General features: G+C 35.5%; 2 protein-coding genes across 3 annotated transcripts in view; one reads left to right on the top strand and one right to left on the bottom strand.

Annotated features, from left to right (window-relative positions):
* The window catches only part of Alr (Evr1_Alr domain-containing protein Alr), a 160,384-nt gene that overhangs the window by 92,771 nt on the left and 47,843 nt on the right, over window positions 1-19,770 (bottom strand). Inside the window, exon 1 of one of the 2 annotated variants that reach the window (XM_089086626.1) lies at window positions 11,463-11,532. The exons of the other annotated variant lie outside the window; for it this stretch is intronic. Coding sequence (XP_088942752.1) covers window positions 11,463-11,517 — 55 coding nt within the window. The 5' untranslated portion in view covers window positions 11,518-11,532. Of the gene's footprint in view, window positions 1-11,462; window positions 11,533-19,770 lie in introns of those variants that run through there. 2 annotated transcript variants of the gene reach the window in all.
* Window positions 9,608-19,770, top strand: part of LOC148954597 (developmentally-regulated GTP-binding protein 2) — a 43,975-nt gene continuing 33,812 nt past the window's right edge. The window contains exon 1 of the mRNA XM_089086632.1: window positions 9,608-9,727. Coding sequence (XP_088942758.1) covers window positions 9,664-9,727 — 64 coding nt within the window. The 5' untranslated portion in view covers window positions 9,608-9,663. The remainder of the gene's footprint in view (window positions 9,728-19,770) is intronic.

Raw genomic sequence — 19,770 nt, 5'->3', positions numbered from 1 at the left:
ACTTGTCCTTATGCAACTTCCTATGCCTTAGAATAGTTTACAGAAGGAGTAGAGATACTAAAAAATCATCCTTCCTGCATAGTTACCACATTTTGATTTTATAACGGTCATGTAAAATGTACCTCTTTCATAACATGACAATTCTTCTTTTCGAACTTAAGTCCCTTATATATTCAGACATTAAAAAAAATAGAATAGCGAAAGAAAAACAAAATTTAAAATTACGATCCAGCTGTCAAATTGACCCTCTTTCTTTTTATTGTCCTATTCAACTAAATAAAATGAACAGGTTCAAAACATATTTCGTCACAAGACTTATCCAATAGTTTGTAAAAAAAAAACTGGAAGTAAAAAGTGACTTGGACCAATATTCGCCCAAAACTAAAAATGGAATTCTCATGACAATTGCTACACGGGCAGTATTGGCTTTTTATGGTAATTAATTAAAAAAACTTAGATAAGTTTTTCAAAGAAAAGTAAAGAACTTCATTAAACAAAAATGAGCAGACATAAAATCAAATTATCCACCAAGCTTGAAACTACCACAAATCATCATCGATAAATAAAGAAACCCCGCCACAACCAACTATTGAGATAATCAATCAATTCGAACTCAAAACGAACAAATGTTGACATTAGTTGGGTACAAAACCCCTATGCTTATGCAGAACCTGTATAAAATTTGTCCATCGCTGAAAAAATACAAATGTCTTAACTTTTATAAATTTAATACATCAAATAATTTTTACATTTTGATAACTAAATATCAGTATATATATATATATATATATATATATATATATATATATATATATATACAATGCACATTCATTTGTATTTTTTCAGTAAAGTGCAAATTTTGTTCTGGGCTTGGGAAGGCATAGGGGTTTTGTGCCCAACTTATGTTAATTTCTGCTCGTTTTGAGTCCAATCACTTTCGACTATTAAAAAGGGCACTAGGTCTTTCGATTTACAATTGAGTGAATCATTTTGGAAACGACAACGCTTTCTATAAACACCTTATATGCCCCAAGAGCATAAATTACTACCCTTACCCTAAGGTCTGTTAGGGTGGTTGTGATCCTCTAAGACCGAATTTCCAGAACTTTCAACTACTTTAATCAAAATAGCTATCTCAAAATTTTGAGTGGATATGTTTGGGGAAATGGTGGGCGTGAGAGGAGTGGTAGTCGCTCTCCAATCACTTTCAACTATTAAAAATGGCACTAGCCCTTTCAATTTCCAATCAAATTAGCCCTTTTGAAGTTTCTACGACAAATCTTTCAATAAAAACCTTATATGCCCCCAGGGGATAACTTACAACCCTTGACCTGAGTGCGGGAGGGGGGGTGTGTGTCATTTTCAAAGAACTTTAAAGAGCACTATTACGAAGGGCACTAGCCCTCTCAATTTCCAATTGAATGAGCCCCATTTGAAGTTTTACGACAACTGTATCTATAAAAACCTTATATGCCCTCAGGGCAGAACTTATAACCTTTGCCCTTGGGGCTCTGGGGGAGTTTGTCATCCTTAAATACATAATTTCTAGTACTTTCAACTATGTTGAAAAAAATGGCTAAGAGGGGGGTTAATTACTCTCCAATCACTTTCTACTATAAAAAGGGCAATTTTAATTTCCAATCAAATGAGCCCTTTTTGAAATTTCTATCACAACTATCTATATAAACTTTATATGGCCCAGGGGCCTAACTTCCAACCCTTGCACTGAGGGCTCTGAGGGGGTTATCATCCTAAAAGGCCTAATTTCAAGAGCTTTCAACTACGTTGAACAAAATGGATATCTCAAAATTTTGATTGGATATGCTTGGGAAAATGGTTGGTGTGAGAGGGGCATTAGTGGCTATCCAATTACTTTCAACTATTAAAAAAGGCACTGGTCCTTTCGATTTCCAAATTAATGAGCCCTTTTGAAGTTTCTACGCTTTCAATAAAAACCTCATACGCCCCCAGGACATAACTTACAACCCTTGCCCTGAGGGCTGTGGGGGAGTGTCCTCCTTTTTACTTAGTTCCCGTTTCTTGTCTCGTTCTCGAGTGTCCCCGTTCTTTACTTAGGCAGCGCGATTACGCTACCTATGATTTATACAACAACTTTCTATATAAACCTTATATGCCTCCAGGGGATAACTTACAACCCTTGCACTGAGGGCTCTGATGGGATTATCATCCTAAAATAATTTATTTCCAGAATTTTCAACTACATAGAACAAAGTGGATCTCTCAAAATTTTGAGTGGATGTGTTTTGGAAAATGGTGTGTGTGAGAGGTGCGTTAGTCGCTATCCAATCACTTTCAACTATTAAAAAAGGCACTAGCCCTTTCCATTTCCAATTGAATGAGCCCTTTTGAAGTTTCGACAACAACACTTTCAATAAGAACCTTATATGCCCCCACGGTATAACTTACAACCCTTGCACTGAGGGCTCTGAGGGGGTTACCATTCTAAAATACTTAATTTCCAGAACTTTCCACTAAGTTGAACAAAATGGATATTTCAAAATTTTGAGTGGATGTCTTTTGGAAAATGATGGGCGTGAGAGGGGCGTTAGTCACTATCCAATCACTTTCAACTATTAAAAAAGGCACTAGCCTTTTCAATTTCCAATTGAATGAGCCCTTTTGAAGTTTCTCCGACAAAGCTTTCAATAAAAACTGTATATGCATCAGGGCATAACTTACAACCGTTGCCCTGAGGGCTCTGGGGGGAGGGGCTGTCATCCAGAGTGGCGTAATATCCAAAGCATCAAACTGCGTCGATCAGACCCGAGGTATAAAAATTTTGTTTTTATTTGCGAAGGAGAATAATGGCTTTGATAGGAGGGGTTGCTGTACAAGTATCCTTGTTAACCTTTAAAAAGGGGACTAGCCCTTTTAATTTCAAATCAAATGAGCCCTTTTTCAAGTTTCTTAAAACCCTTGCCCCGAGGGTTGTGGGGGAGTGTCCTCCTCAAAAAGATATTTTCTATCGAGAAATCCTCTACGCTGAACAAAATGACTATCTTAAAATTTTGATTGGATGTGTTTGGGGGAATGATGGGCGTGGGGGTGGGGGCTAGTTGCCCTTCAATCACTTTCGATTATTAAAAAGGGCGCTAACCACTCCAATTTCCAATCGAATGAGCCATTTTCGAAGTTTCTACGACAACTCCTTCGATACAAAGTGCCCGGGTATGGAGAAGAAAAAGAAGAAGAAAAAAAAAAATAAAACATTGTACCCACATCGTTCTTTACTTAGACAGCGTTATCGCGATGCCTATGATTCTAAATATTTAAAGTTCTTTCAGTTGATTGTTACCCACCCAAAACAAAGAATCTGAGAAAATTGGCCTTATTTTTAAAAACTGGGACCCCCCCCCCCAAAAAAAGCAAGTGATCTTATTGAAAGCCTCTTTATTAGATACATCATACAAGGGAACCCTACCGCAGAGGTTTCAAGCTCTAATATTCAAAATGTAGAATTTCGCTTTTTTTCAGAAGAAAAATCGTCGATGCATGTTTATTTGTTTTGTTTTTTCCTATGGGTGATTGTATTAAACCGAAGGTCCAAGATAATTCGGAGGGAGCTCATTCAAATGTAAATTAAAGCTATTTTTTAAGTGACTATACAGATTGGTCCAGGGGAAAGTCTTGTTTTCTTGCTACTTTAGGGCCCAAAACTACGACTTTACCCCGAAGAGGATGAATTTGCAATCAATTTAAAATTCTGAGAAGCTAATTGATTTAAAAGTATGAATAACTATATTTTAGGCTTTCCAGTTGTAAAAGAATAAATGCCACACGGTAGCAGTACTGGATTCAACCAAGTTGATTCGCTTTATTTGTAATGAAATTAGGCTACGTTTGGCGATCTGGAAATGCGAATCAGCTATAATGATGGGGGGGGGGGGTGAGTCATTGTCCAGGTAGGGGTAGGGTAGATTTCTAAAAAAGTACATTTTAATGGACAAACTGCTTACTCTTCACGAGGCTTCAGATAAATGTTGAAAGAGGTAGGGGGGAGTAGGAATTAATTAAATTGTTTCGATATGCAGCAAAAATGTTACATTCCCATTTCTACCAGCACAGGGATGGAAAAGGTAAGGCAGGTCATCATCAGGCCTCCAAGGAAGTTTCGTTGGGGTTGTAAATACTGCTAGGAACTTAGTTTTCAGCTATTTTGAAGGGTGCTATTTTCTTTTTCAATTTATACTAAGTACTTCAATGTATTTAAACAAATGTATCTAATATATTTATCGATAAAAAAATCCTATTGTAGAGGTTGTGATGGCTACATTTATGCAGAAGATCAAAAGTCTCACAGAATTTCCATCCACACAAACAATAATACTCCTTTTCATCCAACCGAAATTCTTTAGTTATAACATTAACAAAAACTTTTTATCAAAATTACTATTCATCGCCAATTTTTAAGTATATTCCAATTTAATCCAAAACCAAAATTGAAAATTTAAACGTAGGACGGTACTAATATACGTACAATTATTGATTTACACATTTTAAATGCTATTAACCAGGGATTTAAGGGGCAGGTACCTCAAATTATATCTTGGTTAGACCTGGGTATGATTTGGAAAACAATCAGAAATTAAATAAAAAAAGAGCTTTTCAACTGAAAGCAAGAAACAAATTTGAAACCTATCTGAAAAGATTATTCTTTATATGAAGTGGGCTGTCTCCTCCTTAGCTCTTTACGCTTTACTGTGAAGTTTTTTATTTTTTAATTTAAAAAAAAATTGCAATTGGAAAGATATGATTTTTCAAAGCACTAAAAATACTTTTGCTTAATGAGCAAGGTGTTGAGAAGGGGGAGGGTCCCCTAAAGTAATTCATATTTGTTTTAAGTTTTAAGCTTGCTCCTTACTTTAGTTGAAAACCCTTTTCTATTTGTTTAATTAAATGTCATAAAACAGTAAAGTTTCATGAATCAAATACTTTTGGTAATGCGGAAAAAATGAACAATATTTGAATGATCTCTGCTTGGATTTTGATGAGTAATCAAACAATTCGTGGTAATGAACTGTAAGTAGGGAGAGATCCTGCTCAATAGTAGCCGAAACTCTAAAAAAATGAATTTTAATACCAATTGATATATCAAAAGAATTGGCTTATTATGCTGCTTACAAATACATAAGTTTCATTAAGTTTTGTTTGACCCATCAAAAGCCTGGGAAAATTTGTCTGATTTCTAAAAAAAGGAGGAAAGGCCCCTTTCAAAGTCATAGAATTTTAATGAAAATCACACCATCAGATTAAGCGCATCAAAGAACCCTACTGTAGAGGTTTCAAGCTCATATTTGCAAAAATGTGGAATGTTGTAATTTTTGCCAGAAGAAAGATCACGGATGCGTGTTTATTAGTTTCTTTTTTCCCAGGGGTGATCATATCGACCCAGTGGGCCTAGACCGTTGAGAGAGGGCTCATTCTAATGGAAATGAAAGATTCTACTGCTCTATTGAAGTGACCAAAATAATTGGAGGGCAACTAGGCCCCCTACCCCGCCACCTTTTTCCAAAGTCGTCCGGTAAGAATTTTGAGATATCTGTTTTTCTTCAGCATAGTTGAAAGGCCCAATAACTATGTCCTTAGAGATAAAACGACCCCCTACAGCCACTGGGGAAAGGTTTTTGTGTTATAAATTTACCCATTGCTTTATTTGTTATTGGGAATGTGCATACAGTTTTCGGGTTGGGAGGAGAGGAATTTTCTGCTGGGAGGATTTTACACGGGGAGAATTTTCCATAGAGAGGGAATTTTCTAGGGGAGTGAACTTTTCAGGGGAAATTTTAGACTCGGTGAATTTTCCAGAATTACTATACCAAATCATAGGCAGCGTAATAGCGCTGCCTAAGTAAAGAACGATGTTGGCACAATGTATTGTTTTTTTTTTCTAGGTCTTAGACCAGGGCACTTCGTATCGAAGGAGTTGTCTTAGAAACTTCTAAAAGGGCTTATTCGATTGGAAATTTGGAGTGGCTAGTGCCCATCTTAATAGCCGAAAGTAATTGGAGGGCAACTAGCCCCCCCTCACGACCATCATTCCTCCAAAAACATCCAATCAAAATTTTGAGATAGCCATTTTGTTCAGCGTAGTTGATTTCCAGATAGAAAATATGTTTTTGAGGAGGACACTCCCCCACAACCCTCAGGGCAAGAGTGTTCAGTTATGCCCTGGGGGCATATAAGAACAATGTTGGAACAATGTATTATTTATTTTTTTTTTCCTTTAGACCAGGGCACTTCGTATCGAAGAAGTTGTCGTAAAAACTTCGAAAAGGGCTCATTCAATTGGAAATCGGAGTGGCTTGTGCCCTTTTTAATAGTCGAAAGTGAATAGAAAGCAACTAACACCCCTTCCACGCCCACCATTTACCGAAACACATCCAGTCAAAATTTTGAGATAGCCATTTTGTTCAGCGTAGTTGATTTCCAGATAGAAATTATGTTTTTGAGAAAGAAACTCCCCCACAGTCCTCAGCACAAGGGTTGTAAGTTATGCCGTGGGGGCATATAAGGTTTTTATAGAAGGCGTTGTGGTAGAAACTTCAAAAAAGCTTCATTCGATTGGAAATTCAAAGGGCCAGTGCCCCTTTTAATAGTATAAAGCAAATGGAGGGCAGCTAGCCCAGCTCTTATGCCAATCATTTCCCCCAACATATCCAATAAAAATTCTAGGATTGCCATTTTGCTCAACGTAGTTGAAAGTTCTGGAAACAAGGTCTTTGAGGAAGACAACCCCCACAGCCCTCAGGGCAAGAGTTGTAAGCTTTGCCTGGGGGAATATAAGGCTGATTTAGAAAGTGTTGGCGCATAAACTTAAAAAAGGGCTTATTCGACTGGAAATTCAAAGAGCTAATGCTCTTGTAATTAGTGGAAAGTAATGGGAAGCCAGCTAACAACCCTTCCACTCCAACCATTTCCCCAAACTCATCCAATCAAAATTTTGAGATAGCCTTTTTGTTCAACGCAGTTTAATGTTTAGGAAATTATACCTTTGAGCAGGACACTCCCCCACAGTTTTCAGGGCAAGGGTTATAAGTTATGCCCTGGGGGCATATAAGTTTTTATTGAAATCTTTGTCCTAGAAACTATGCCTTCCCAAAGCCAGAACATATTTTGCACTTTACTGGAAAAAATACAAATGAATGTGCATTGTTAGTTTAATATACATATACTGATATTTAGTAATTAGAATGTTAATATTATTTGATTTATTTAAGTTATAAAAGTAAAAACATTTATTTATTTTTCAGTAAAGTGTATATTATGTTCTGGCCTTGGAAAGGCATAGGGGTTTTGAGCCCAACTTATGTTAATTTCTGCTCGTTTTGAGTTTGACTCAATTATTTATTGTAATTTTTGTTCGTTGTGGGTTTCATTTATTTATCGATGCTGATTTGTGGTAGTTTCACGCTTGGTAGATTATTTGATTTTATTTTTGCTCATTTTCTTTTAATGGAGTTCTTTACTTTTCTTTGAAAAACTTATGTTGTGAAAAAAATTGATATTTAATTTCTTTTTAAGTCTTGCTTTTTCTTTACCGATTCAATTTTAGGCGTGGAGATGTCAAGGGTAGCTGTTCGGGGTAATTTTTCACCAGGATTAAATTTTCCAGAGGATATTTCTGTGGGGAGGGAGATTTTTCTATGGAGGGGGAACAAGGTATCCTGGTGTTATTAAAAAAAACGATCAGAAATTAAATTAAAAAAACAAGTTTTTCCAACTGAAAGTAAGGAGCAACATTAAAACTTAAAACGAACAGAAATTATTACATATAAAATGGGGGGGGGGAGGTTCCCCCTCCTCGACACCTCGCTTTTTACGCTAAAGTCTAAATTTTGTCCCAAAATTTAAAAACAGCTTCTGAAATACAAGGGTCGTTTAATTAGAACAATAAGTAACCTTTTTTTAAAGTGCCGAAAAACTGTATCTTGAAGAGCGAGGTATTGAGGAGGGGCAACCCCCTCCCCCCATATATGTAATAGTTTCTGTTTGTTTTAAGTTTTAATGTTGCTCCTAACTTTCAGTTGAAAAAACTTTTTTTGTTTAATGAAACTTCGAGACAAACATTTTTCTAAAGGCAATGAAAAAAGTATGTCAATTAAAGTAAAAGTATAGAAAAATAGAAAAAGTAATTAATTAAGAAAAATTACACAAAACAATAGCCTACTTACAAAAACTAAGATATAAACTCCCAGCGCTCAATTCTGTTGAGCAATGCCTAAGCGTTGGACGGATATTTTAAAACAATATTGACAGTTTTGAACTTAAAACTAAAATATTAAATGCTTTAAGACTCAATTGTTTATAAAAAGTAACGCATTATCAAAGTAGTTTTGTTCAAAGAAAAACATTAAAACTAAGATTAAGAAAACCAAATAAAAAATTTCAATTCAATATTTTTAATTAAATTTTGAATACCAAAAACCACTATATTTGACACCTTTATACTTCATAACAGTAAAAAATTAAAAGTTTTTTAAAGCAACAACTAGATAAATACAATCACTCCTGGAAAAATAAATAAATTATAATAAAACGCAAAAAAGGAATCCGTTCAGTGGGAAAATACAAAAACTTAACGTATTCCGTTCAGGGGAAATATTTTTGATTAAAGTGGCTTCATACATCAGTTCATTTTTACCGAAATTGGCCCATATTAAGTTATTTGCCTTGTGTTTTCATTAATTGGGCAAATTTTCTTGTGTACTAATAACTGCACTAATTACTAATAAACAAATACATATTTAGGATCACCATAAAAAGCTGATTCTTTGATTGAATGTTACCAATAATTAGGCTCTTACCCTTCAGTTATAGGGTTAAAATCTATTGGCAGGCAGTCAACAATGGGGCGACACACATTGAGGGGGAACCCTCATCATATACATAATAAGTTCTGTTCGTTTTAAATTTCTATATTGATTCTTACTTTCAGTTGACACAACAATTTTTTTAATTGATTACAAAACGGTATAAAACATGAAATACTTGTTAAGGGTTAAGCTCGTAGTATTTTCTAATTTAGTTTTAAATTATATATTGAATTTTAGGGAGTTTGCAGTTGCAACCCCCTCGAAATGTTTATCTTACTTTTAAAAACGTAACATAAAAGCACATAAACGAATTTTGATGTGTTTTAAGTTTTTTTTTTTTGTAAAACGGGATTAACTTAGTCTGAAAATGAAATGCTTGGACTTAACTTATGTTACTGTTTCCTGAAGGATAATATTAAGCTTTTCTCCTATCCAGAACAACTTGAAGAAGCTATGGTCCTTATTTGACTTTATTTTCCCTGGAAATTCGGCTCTCCCTCCATGGAAAATTCTTTTCCCCTAAGAATAATTCCTTCATGAAATGGTCCTCCCATAAAATCCCCACCAGAAACCCCCACCACAAAAAAAAAATACATTTATATATTTACCAATAACTGATACTATAGGTAAACCAGTGCTAATGAAAGATTTCCATGTTCTTCTAATTTAAGCTCAAACGCTATATTCCCAGACGGTAAATATGTCTAAAATCAATTCTCAAAACTGGAAAAAGTAAACTTTAGCCTGTTCAGGCAATCCTGCAAAATTTTTAGAATCGTTTGAATAAGAAAAGGAATATAAATAAATTGTTAGGCTCCTGCAATTTAAAATGGGCATACTTGAAAAAATATCTGAAATAGAAAAAGAAATCGCAAGAACACAGAAGAATAAAGGTACTAGTTCCCTGTAATTTCACAACTTGATTTGTTTAATTTTTTAATCAAGAGGCCTAGCATGTGTTGTTGTGTCACTGCAAGACCTAGCCAAGGATTCAAATAGGCCTACCCTAAATTGAATTATCCTTAGAAGTATCAGTAAATTTGCAGTTTAAAACGTGATCTATCTAGGATGAAACTGAAAATATCACTTGATGCCTCTTTCACAAGTCAATATTGCATCTAGGGCAAATTGTATCTCAAGCCCTTAAAACAATCCCAAATGTATTTTTTTTTTTTAACCATGCAAAGAAGTTAAGGTAAAATTCTACTTTTGGCTGTCTTGGACAGGGGTTATGTTAGGAAAATGAAACTTTCAGGGATGGGTCTATAGGCTAAAGTATGTGATGGGAAGGTATTTTGAAGTACCTACCTCCACTCCTTCTCCCTCCAGAGGGTCCTAACCTTTAGAAATCTGTGTGTCATAAAAGTGAAAACCTTGCAAAATAGCCTAGATCTTCTGCTTAAATGAAGTACAACAAATTTGTTTTCAGCTTTACAACTTTGCTCAATCCCAATTTATAAGGTTTTAAAGATATGCAAATAGACTTCCTAAATTTTGAAAAAAAAACATTGATATGGCTTAAAATTCTATTTAAATAACAGGAATTGCATTTTCAGAAATAAAGCCAGAGAAAAAGAAACTGATAACTGAAAACTAAGGTAAAATATTGTTTTGTCAAAATTTTAATAGGTAGAGACCTGTTTATGTAGACAGATTTAGGACCCTCTAGAGAGAGAGGGAATAGAGGCAAGTACTTGAAAATACCTTCCCAGGACATACTTTAAGCCTAGCATGTATACCCATCCCTGAAAGTTTCATTTTCCTAACCTCTTTCCAAGATAGCCAAAAGTAGCTAAAGTAGAATTTTACCTCAGATTTTCAAATGATGGCTGATTCAGGTCTAAAGTTTGATTGTTTATATTGATTTTTGCAAGGTATTTTACAAGGTTTTGATATCTTTGCTGGTGGAAAAATGTTGAAAGTATGGGATTTTATGTAGAAGCATGACTTGGATTACAGATTACCTAACTAATTGGCCACAGAAAGTGAAGGTTGGTGAGACACTATCTGAAGGGTGTAGAGTTCTAAGTGGGGTCCCTTAGGGTAGCTGCATGGGACCAGTTTTGTTCTGTTTATTAATAAATGACATGCTGCAGGTAATTCAACACAGCACCATTAAATTGTTTTCACACAATGTAACACTATACAGAGGTCACCTCCCTGGTTGATGTGTCACTTCTACTGGGAGGTTTAGAAGCATTGTTTGAGTGGTGTAATTTAAATTCTATGTTTCTTAACCAGAATAAATGTCATGTAATGCATTACTTTGCAAAAGATGTGACATACTGGTTCTTCATTGGGGACGTGTCAGTATGTCCTGTTAACTCTATCAGGGAGCTTGGTATTATTTTTGATGATCAGCTGAGGTTTGATAAGCAAGCATCAGCTGTTTTGCATAAAGCAAACTATGGTTTGCTTTGTGTCAAAAGAGCATTCAGAAGGTTTAATCAGCAAAGTTTTACCACATTGTATGAGATAATAGTGTGTCCTGTTGTTGAATAGTGCTCATCTGTGTGGTATCCAACTAGAAAATCTGATTCACAGTTGACTAAAAAAGACAAGTGTCCAAGCTCGTCCCCTATCTAAAATATCTACCTTATGAGTGGAGATTGAGTATCCTGAGCTTACCATCTCTGCAATTCAAAAGGGACAGAATGGACCTTGTCAGCTCTTTCCATATCATAAAGGGTATTGACCATGTGTCTTGCAAAGATTTCTTTGAGTTTAGTCATTGTCCATCTATGTGGCAGAACTCTTTAAAGTTGTACCAGCCAAGGGTATCAAGGAAAGTTGGACAGAACTCCAATGTAAATCATTCAGTAAAATCATGGAACATGTTACCCAACCATGTAGTTCTGGTGAATGATGTAGCAGCTTTCAAAACAGCATTAGTTGGGTCCTCTTTTTATGGAAGGCAGTACTTTGGACCATGAAGTGTAGGTTGTTGTAGGGTATCTTTTTCTTTTTTTTCTCTCTTTTTTTTTATTAGGAAGTTATATTTTTTGTTGTTTATAAGTGTTGCTCACAGTATGTAATTTGTGTTGTATGAGACAAGCCTATGGCCTATTCTATTTCTGATTAAAATAATACAAAATATACCCCATAAATACCTATTCATAATAATACAAATCCACATTTAATAAGCAAGTCTAATATAGAATGTTTCCATTTAAATCCACATTTTTTCCACTACAAAATTTGCCATCAAGTAGCAATAGCACTGAATTTGTTGGAAACTGTCTAAATTTGAGCTGTCATGGAGTTTACTTTTTATTCCCTAGCAATGACAAAGACAAATCTATGTTTTTCATTGAAGAAAATGCTTATGCTTTTACTTCAAACCAAATGCTAGATTACCTGGATATTTCTAATTGCCTAATTTATTTGCTGAAATACCTATAAAATTATCCACTTTTATCCTACATTTATACTTCACAAATAATAGTATTAGTAGAATTAATTATACAGGCTCATAACCACAACTTACAGAGTTTGACCTTTGTTTGAATGACATACAATCCATTCTAGTTCCATTGACATACCCCTCATAATGAATATTTTGCTTATCCTCTAGAAGTCTAAATTGTCCCTTTAAACGTGTTTATTTATTTTTATCTTAAAAAAACAAGAGTAAGCCATAGACTTGTCTTGTTACAAATAGACAATAAACAAAATACAAAAAACTAAAATTGTACCCCTGGGCATTTACTGGTACCACAACAATAAATAAATCCCATAGGCTGAACTCATTATGGAGATAAAACAAATACAACAGAATGCCCAAAGAGGCAAAATCTTGACACTCTTCTTAGGGGCACTGAGTAAAACAGCTTTTATAAATGCCAAAAATGTTATGGTTCTATATACTGCCTTTCACAAAAAGAGGTCCCAACCAAAGCTGTTTTAAAAGCTGTAACATTTATTCTTGAAACAACTTGGTCTAGTAACAACATGGTCAAGTTCCATGATTTAATGGACTAATTTACAAAAGAACACTGTCTAACCTTTCTCAAAACCCTTTTCTTGTACAATTTTAATGAGTTTTCCTGTGTGTGTGAATAATTGCTAAACTGAAAGAAATCCCTAGAAAATAAATTATTAATACTTTTAACCATTTAAAATGTATTACCTATGTCTAATCTATCCCTCCTGAATTGTAGATGATAGGCCCAAACACAGTAGCCTACACTTGTAAGGCAAGTACCTCAAATAAGGAACAAATTATGATGCCTGTTTTTGCACTTTTCTAATAAGCTGTGAATCAGATTTTCTTGTTAGATACCACACAGATGTGCATTATTCAACTATTGGTTGTGTCATTGTCTTATACAGCTTAGTAAAGCTTTGCAGGTTAAACCTTCTTAACATTCTTTTGATACAAAGCAAACTGTAGTTTACTTTACATATACAACTAATGCCTGTTTTTTAAAACTCAATTAGTTATCAAAAACAATACCAAGGTCCCTAATGGAATCAACCAAACTTATCACTACATCACCAATTAGTGTTGTAAAATTACCATAAAATAAAAACTTGGTAAGTAAAATTAGTAAGATTGGTAAAACAAGGTACTCCCTAAGAAATATAGGGTAAAATCGACATTTTAGAGCTGCCTTGTAGCTACAAGACCAGTTGAGCATTTCTTTTTAAGCATCACTTTCAGTATTTTATGAACATTTTTAATGATTCTCATTTACCTGGGCTTAAAAAGGGTATTGCTCCTTCATCTAGAGTTTCAATTTAATCAATTTAATTAACAGTCTAGTTTATTCCTTTGGTAATCTTTTGCCTAGGGTAATACCTCAGCACTTGGACAGTGCCTGATTTCAGACATATGTTTTGTAAAAAAAAATCAAATTTATTATTTTTTTCATATCGTATCCTCAGGATGCCCCTGCTTAAGAGTTACTTCAAAAGGGTAGTTTTCCTTCTTTTTTTTGAGCACTGAAGATGGCTGGATAGAAGTCCCTGACAAAATATTTGTTTCTGTTATTTTTGCTTCTTTTCTGTCCACTGTCTGACAATATCCTCATTTTCTCAGCTATTTAACTTTATTATATTTTTCTTGTTTGTCATATGTCAATCCTGCTTGTAGCCCTTTCTGTCTTTAACAGCTTATATAACTAATACAATTTTATTTCAGCCGATATTAGCCTGTTTCTGCCAGCCTCTTTGCACTTTTGTGCTGTGAAAATCACAAGCCCTTGTAACATATGTAAGATACCAGTAAATTGCATAAAATACTAGTAAAATGCGTTAATTACGTAAAATAGGTAAAACATAAATTTTACAGGGTTCTGTAAAATTATGGTAAAATATGTAAAATACCCAATTTTACTAGTTACAACACTATCACCAATGGAATACTAGTATGCTACTGCATTCAATAAAAAATTCACTACATAGCATTTTTCTTGATTAAAAAACATTGAATTTAAATTATACCAATTAACTAACATATTTAAATCATCCTGTAGAAGAGCCACATCAACTAGGGAAGACACGCCGCTATAAAGCTTTACATCATCTGCAAAAAATTGATTTTGCTATGTTCCATTACCTGTGACAAATCATTTGTAAATATGCAAAACAAAACTGATCCCAAGCAACTACCCTGAGGGACTCCACTCAAAACACTACACTGGTTAGATGAAACTTCACCTGTTCTAACATTCTGTGACTTATCTGTCAGGACATCTGTAATCCAAGCCATAGTTCTCAATCCAATCCAATCCGATTTTTTTTTTTTTTTTTTTTTTTTTTTTTACAGCAGTAGAGGTATTAAAACCTTGTCAAGTGCCTTAGAAAAATCAATGTAAACACAATCAAACTCTTGAGCTAAGTCAGTCATCATTTGAAAATCATTGATTACTTCTGTTAACTGAGTATTGCAAGACCTATTTTCTGTTAATTCTAAGCTATATGGCAAAGGTTATTTTTTTTAAAATAATTCTGGACCCAATCAACAACTCCTTTTTCCATTATCTTAGAAAATTTGAGATGTTTAAAATAGGACAGCAATTACTGAATCCACGCTTATGAACAGGTTTTACCACTGCTTTTTTCCATGCAACAGAACATTTATCAGAGTCTAAACAAAGGTAAAAGTTATTGAAAACAACAACCATGGGGAACTTTATGATTTGATGAATCAAGGTCTTGGCTCTTTTGTCAAGCTATTATATGGTTATTTAATTGTTGTGTATTCCTTGTAAAAGTTAACAATAAAAGATTACAACCTTCAGGATCAATTTGAAGGGCTATTGTGAAATCTAAAAATAAACGTACATACAGGGATTGACTGTTGTCACTTTTTTCACTTTTTTAGGACATGTCACTTTTTCACTGAATTTGTCACTAAAGTCACTTGTTTGTTGATGTTTTGAGCTCTTTTATTTTTCAGCAATTTAGGGAACTAACAGAATGTTGGACAGTCAAGCTCCTAGAAAAGGTAAGTTCACTCTTGATAAATAATCCTCCCATAGCTGCTCATAGACCTCTGTTCACTGAGCTTCCACCCAAATTGGTTGCTTAAAAGATGGTCATTTTGGCCAAAGCTCTTGTTATGTTTCCAGTACCTGCTTCTCTTTCTGTCTTTGGCTATTGCCCGTAGAGGGTACAAATTAAAACCCATAAGTTTAGGCGACATCAAAACATAAGAAGTAATAGGTGTCTTTAATTGAATTTATGACTTTATACTTGTTTGCATAAGCATATGAGATGGTGAGAAGGCTTTCTAAATCCATTCTAACACCTGTTTTTTTTTCAGGTCACTTTGAGTGATGGGTAAGACAAAATTTTTGGAAAACTGGTAGGGAAGACGGGACGGACGCATAGTGCAAGATTGGTGTGCCAAGAGTAGTGATGATGACAGTTCATTTTGCTGCAAAATACACAAAAAGATACTCAGCTGCCAAAAAGGGTTTTAAGCTCTTCTTCAACATGCCGCTAAAAGGGAAGACAAGATGAACGCGTGTCTATACTAAACCCACGCCAGCTCAGACTCACTGGATCAACTTCAACTGAAAACAAGTCACATGCTCGAAATGCTGTACCAGAGAAGAAGCTTCAGATGTTCTGCAAGAGACATTCAGCTTCAAGGGCAGAAAGAAAACAAGTCCTGGGGACCATAGCCTGTTCTTTTACTGGTTCTTCATGTAATTGTGTTGCCAATGTCTTTCAAACTATGTTCTTGGGTGCTGTCCCAGAAGGTTTCTATTTAAATGCTAAAAAATGACATACTTGTTGACACAGGTAATTTATCCTTTTTTAGGGAAATCGTGGTTAAAGAGCAATGGTCCAGCTGTCAATAAAAAAGTTTGGTCAATTGTTGACTTGAAAAAGAAAAAACAGCATTCAAAAGGTCTTTTAAATATTGGTACCTGCAACATCCACGCAGTGCATAATGCATTCCAAAAAAGACTAAAGGCACTCAGAGAGGAATGTTCTGATACAATAATTGCTGTTTACCATTCCTTCAGCGCATGGCCTGCTTGTTATGACGGTTTTAGCCAGAGATTACTAAAAGTTAAGGTTCTGCAACATAAGTTCCTTAAGCACATCCCCACTATGTGGCTGTAAACCGCTTGATTGCCTGCTCTGATTGAATATTTTCTGGAATTTGCGCCAAAGAAAAAAAGCTTAAACCACTTTATTTCAAATCTGAAGTATCTGAAAATTGTCAGTAGGCTAAGAAAGTCAACAATCAAACCTAAAATCGTGTTTGTTGTGAGTTCTGTAAGTACCTTCACTGTATTCACTGGAGTGTTTCAATGACAAGAGCTGTTGATTCATGTGCCGAATTTTGAGTTGCATCACTTATGCACAGTTCTTCTTAGACAGATTGTACATACCAATGATGTCAACCACCACCTTGCTGTGGGGTTTGAAAGCATAGATAGTGCTGCAGAAGTATATCTTGAGCAACCTTTATGTAATGAGCGGATCCTGACAGCTCTTGCTTCTTTAAAAGTGACTCAGAAAGATAAGGATTTTTTTCCCTAGAAGTTAGAAAGCATGTCATAGCTTCTGTACAGTATTTTTTGGCAAAATGTCCTGTGAACAACACGTTTTTCAAAAGCCTTAGCTGCGTCAGCCTTCCCAAGCCATATTCCCAGCTGATGGGCTGTAGGGATGTTCTCTACATTGCAAGAAAACTTGAGACGAACATAGGGAAAGTCCAGGGAGAATGGTTATTATTACAGTTGGACCCTGTGTCACCACCCACAAACAGCACAAGAATCAATAGCTATTGGCAAAAGATCCTAGAACTGAAGACACCAGGTGGTGGTGTGAAATATGAGGCCTTGGGTCGAGTAGTTAGAGCAGTTATTTTGCTCTCCCATGGAAGTGCAGACATGGAGTGAAGATTTCTTGTTCAGCTCAGTTAATGACTAGTTTGCTAGTCTGTACAGAAGAATGCTAATCACAAACAAGCTGCTGTGTTTGGCCAGATCAGCTTGAGCTAGCTATGAACTTTACCTGATTAGATGACAACAGGATGAATTGGAAAAAGAAAAGCTTGGAGCTGAAAAAAAAAGATGCTGAATTGGCAGTCAAGAACCTGGTCCAGAGGTAGCAGAAAGTAGTGGAACGAGAGTCAGACATTCGACGAAAAAAAGAGATGGCTAAACAAAAGAAAAAAATAGGTGATACTCTTCTGAAAGTAGCAGGAGAATGTCTGAAGAAAGCAATAGAAGAGAATGACTTTTGGAACATTGGTCTGGCTCAAAGCATGCTGTAAGCAGCACTAAAAGCTCATTCCGAAGAAAGGGAAAGGGTAAATGATGCTGAATCTGTGGAAATACTTGTTTTGAAAGAAAATCAGAACTGATCGATTGCCTTTCAAAAAAGCCTAAGAAGTGATGACGCTAATAATGTTAAATGTAATTCTACCAGTGATTTGTTCCACTTACTGATGGACACCAATCGTACGGTTTATTCCTGTCCATAAACATTCAAAAGTTCTGCTTTACTAAGGTTGTTTGTTCCTTGCACCTTAACTGAAGTCGTGCTTTTGTTAAAGTTCTCTTTTTATATGAGCAAATAAATTAATTGAAGGTAAAATAATACTTCCAGTCTTCTTTTCCATAACCTCACGGACGGGCTTTTAGAGGGCGAAGATGATCATAAGGCAATAACTGGTACTTGTTTAGTTCATCTGCTGTGCTCTGAGTGCCTCCAGGTAGTCACTTTTTCTTAGTTGTGAAATAAATAAAGTCACTTTTTTTGTAGCATCATTGCGGCCAATCCCTGTACATAGGTTAATTGAATACCCCACCCAACCAGTTAATTGTAAATCTCCATAAAAGTTCAGTAGGAGGGTCCCTGAATAAACTGAAGCTCTTAGCAGTGATACTAATTCAGGAGGTATACTTACATCATGAAGGTTGTAATCTTTTATCATTAACTTTTGCAATTTAATACACAGGAATCAAGTAAATCATGCAATAGCTCAATGACAGATATATTAAAGCCAAAACCTTGAATTGTCAAATCAAAAATGTTTCCAATGTCGTTTTTTTCGATAAGTTTATAGGGAAATTTTAGACATCTAGAGGGTACACAAAATATTTCTTGTGAGGGATATTTCAATGGAACCTGTGTGGATCATTCATTGTCAAAACAAAGGTCAAACTCTGTAAGTTGTTGTTACGACCTGCGGTTAAGGTAGGAAATGAGGTTAGCAGCTGGTTTTGTATTAAATCAGGAGTTAAGCAGGGTATTGTTCTATCCCCCTTCTTATAGATGATTTTGATGGACTTTGTCTTAAGGAGCACAGGAAAGGCAATGAGAGACCACGGAATCAAATGGTGAGGAAAAAGTTTCCTGGACTTAGATTATGCTGATGATTTAAGCATCCTAGATGAAAGTGTGAGCAAAATGATTGAAGTTTTGCGAGTTCAGGGTGCTAAAATAGGTTTGAAAATTAAGGTTAAAAAGTTACTAAGGCTAGGAATAAGTGAAGATAAAAAGCTGACGTTGTGTAATGAAAAGATTGATCAGGTGGGCAGCTTCATTTACCTTGGCAGTATTATTAGTAAAGATGGTGGGAGCTGTGAAGATGTTAAAAGTAGAATAGCCAGGACTCAAAGTGTTTTTTCACAGTTAAAAAGCTTGGAAGAATAGGAAGATAAGTCTGCAAACCAAGATTAGAATATTAGAAACTACAGTGATGACAGTGGTGAAATATGGCTCTGAAGCATCGATGCTCCGAAAAGCAGATGAAGATTTGCTAGATGTTTTTCAGAGAAATTGCTTAAGGATTGTTCTGGGTACCCGGCTGACTGACTGTATTTCAAACAATAGGCTGTACGAAAAATGTGGTTCAATACCGCTCTCTAGGGCCATAACGAAAAAAAGGTTGAGGTGGCTAGGGCACGTTGTGCGGATGAAGGATGATAGATTGCCGAAGATTGTTCTTTCCGAACAACCGTCTAGGGCTAAACGGAAAGCAGATCGTCCTCGTCTGGGGTGGGAGGACGTCATAAAGAACGATTTAAAGGAAAAGGGAACTTCGTGGGCGGGTGTAAAAAGGGAGGCTTTGAATAGACTGGGGGGGAGGAGGAGCTTGCGTAGCTGTGTTGGCCTCAGGCGGCTTGGTACTGCGGTGAGTCGTTAGTAGTAGTAGTAGTAATCTAGTACTTGGTTTGAAGTAGAAGCATAAGCATTTTCTGCAGCGATAAATATAGCTTTGTCTTTGTCATTGCTAGGGATTAAAAAGTAAACTTCATGACAGCCCAAATTCAGTTGGTTCCCAACAAATTCAGAACTATTGTTAGTGGATGGCAAAGTTTATTGTGGAAAAAAGCATGCTTAAATGGAAATGTCAACTTTGCTCTCATAACCAGCCCTTAGGTAAAAACGGAGGCTGAATATTGTTATCTTTATGCAATCATCGTTTCCCCAAATAATTCATACTCTCTACCTTTCAGAT

Source organism: Artemia sp. Qi Xiang Cuo, chromosome 3 (genome assembly GCF_049724085.1).
Source record: "Artemia sp. Qi Xiang Cuo chromosome 3, ASM4972408v1, whole genome shotgun sequence".
Classification (NCBI taxonomy): Eukaryota; Metazoa; Arthropoda; class Branchiopoda; order Anostraca; family Artemiidae; genus Artemia; species Artemia sp. Qi Xiang Cuo.
Note: the sequence above shows the minus strand (reverse complement) of the source record. Positions and strands in the feature narration are given on the sequence as shown.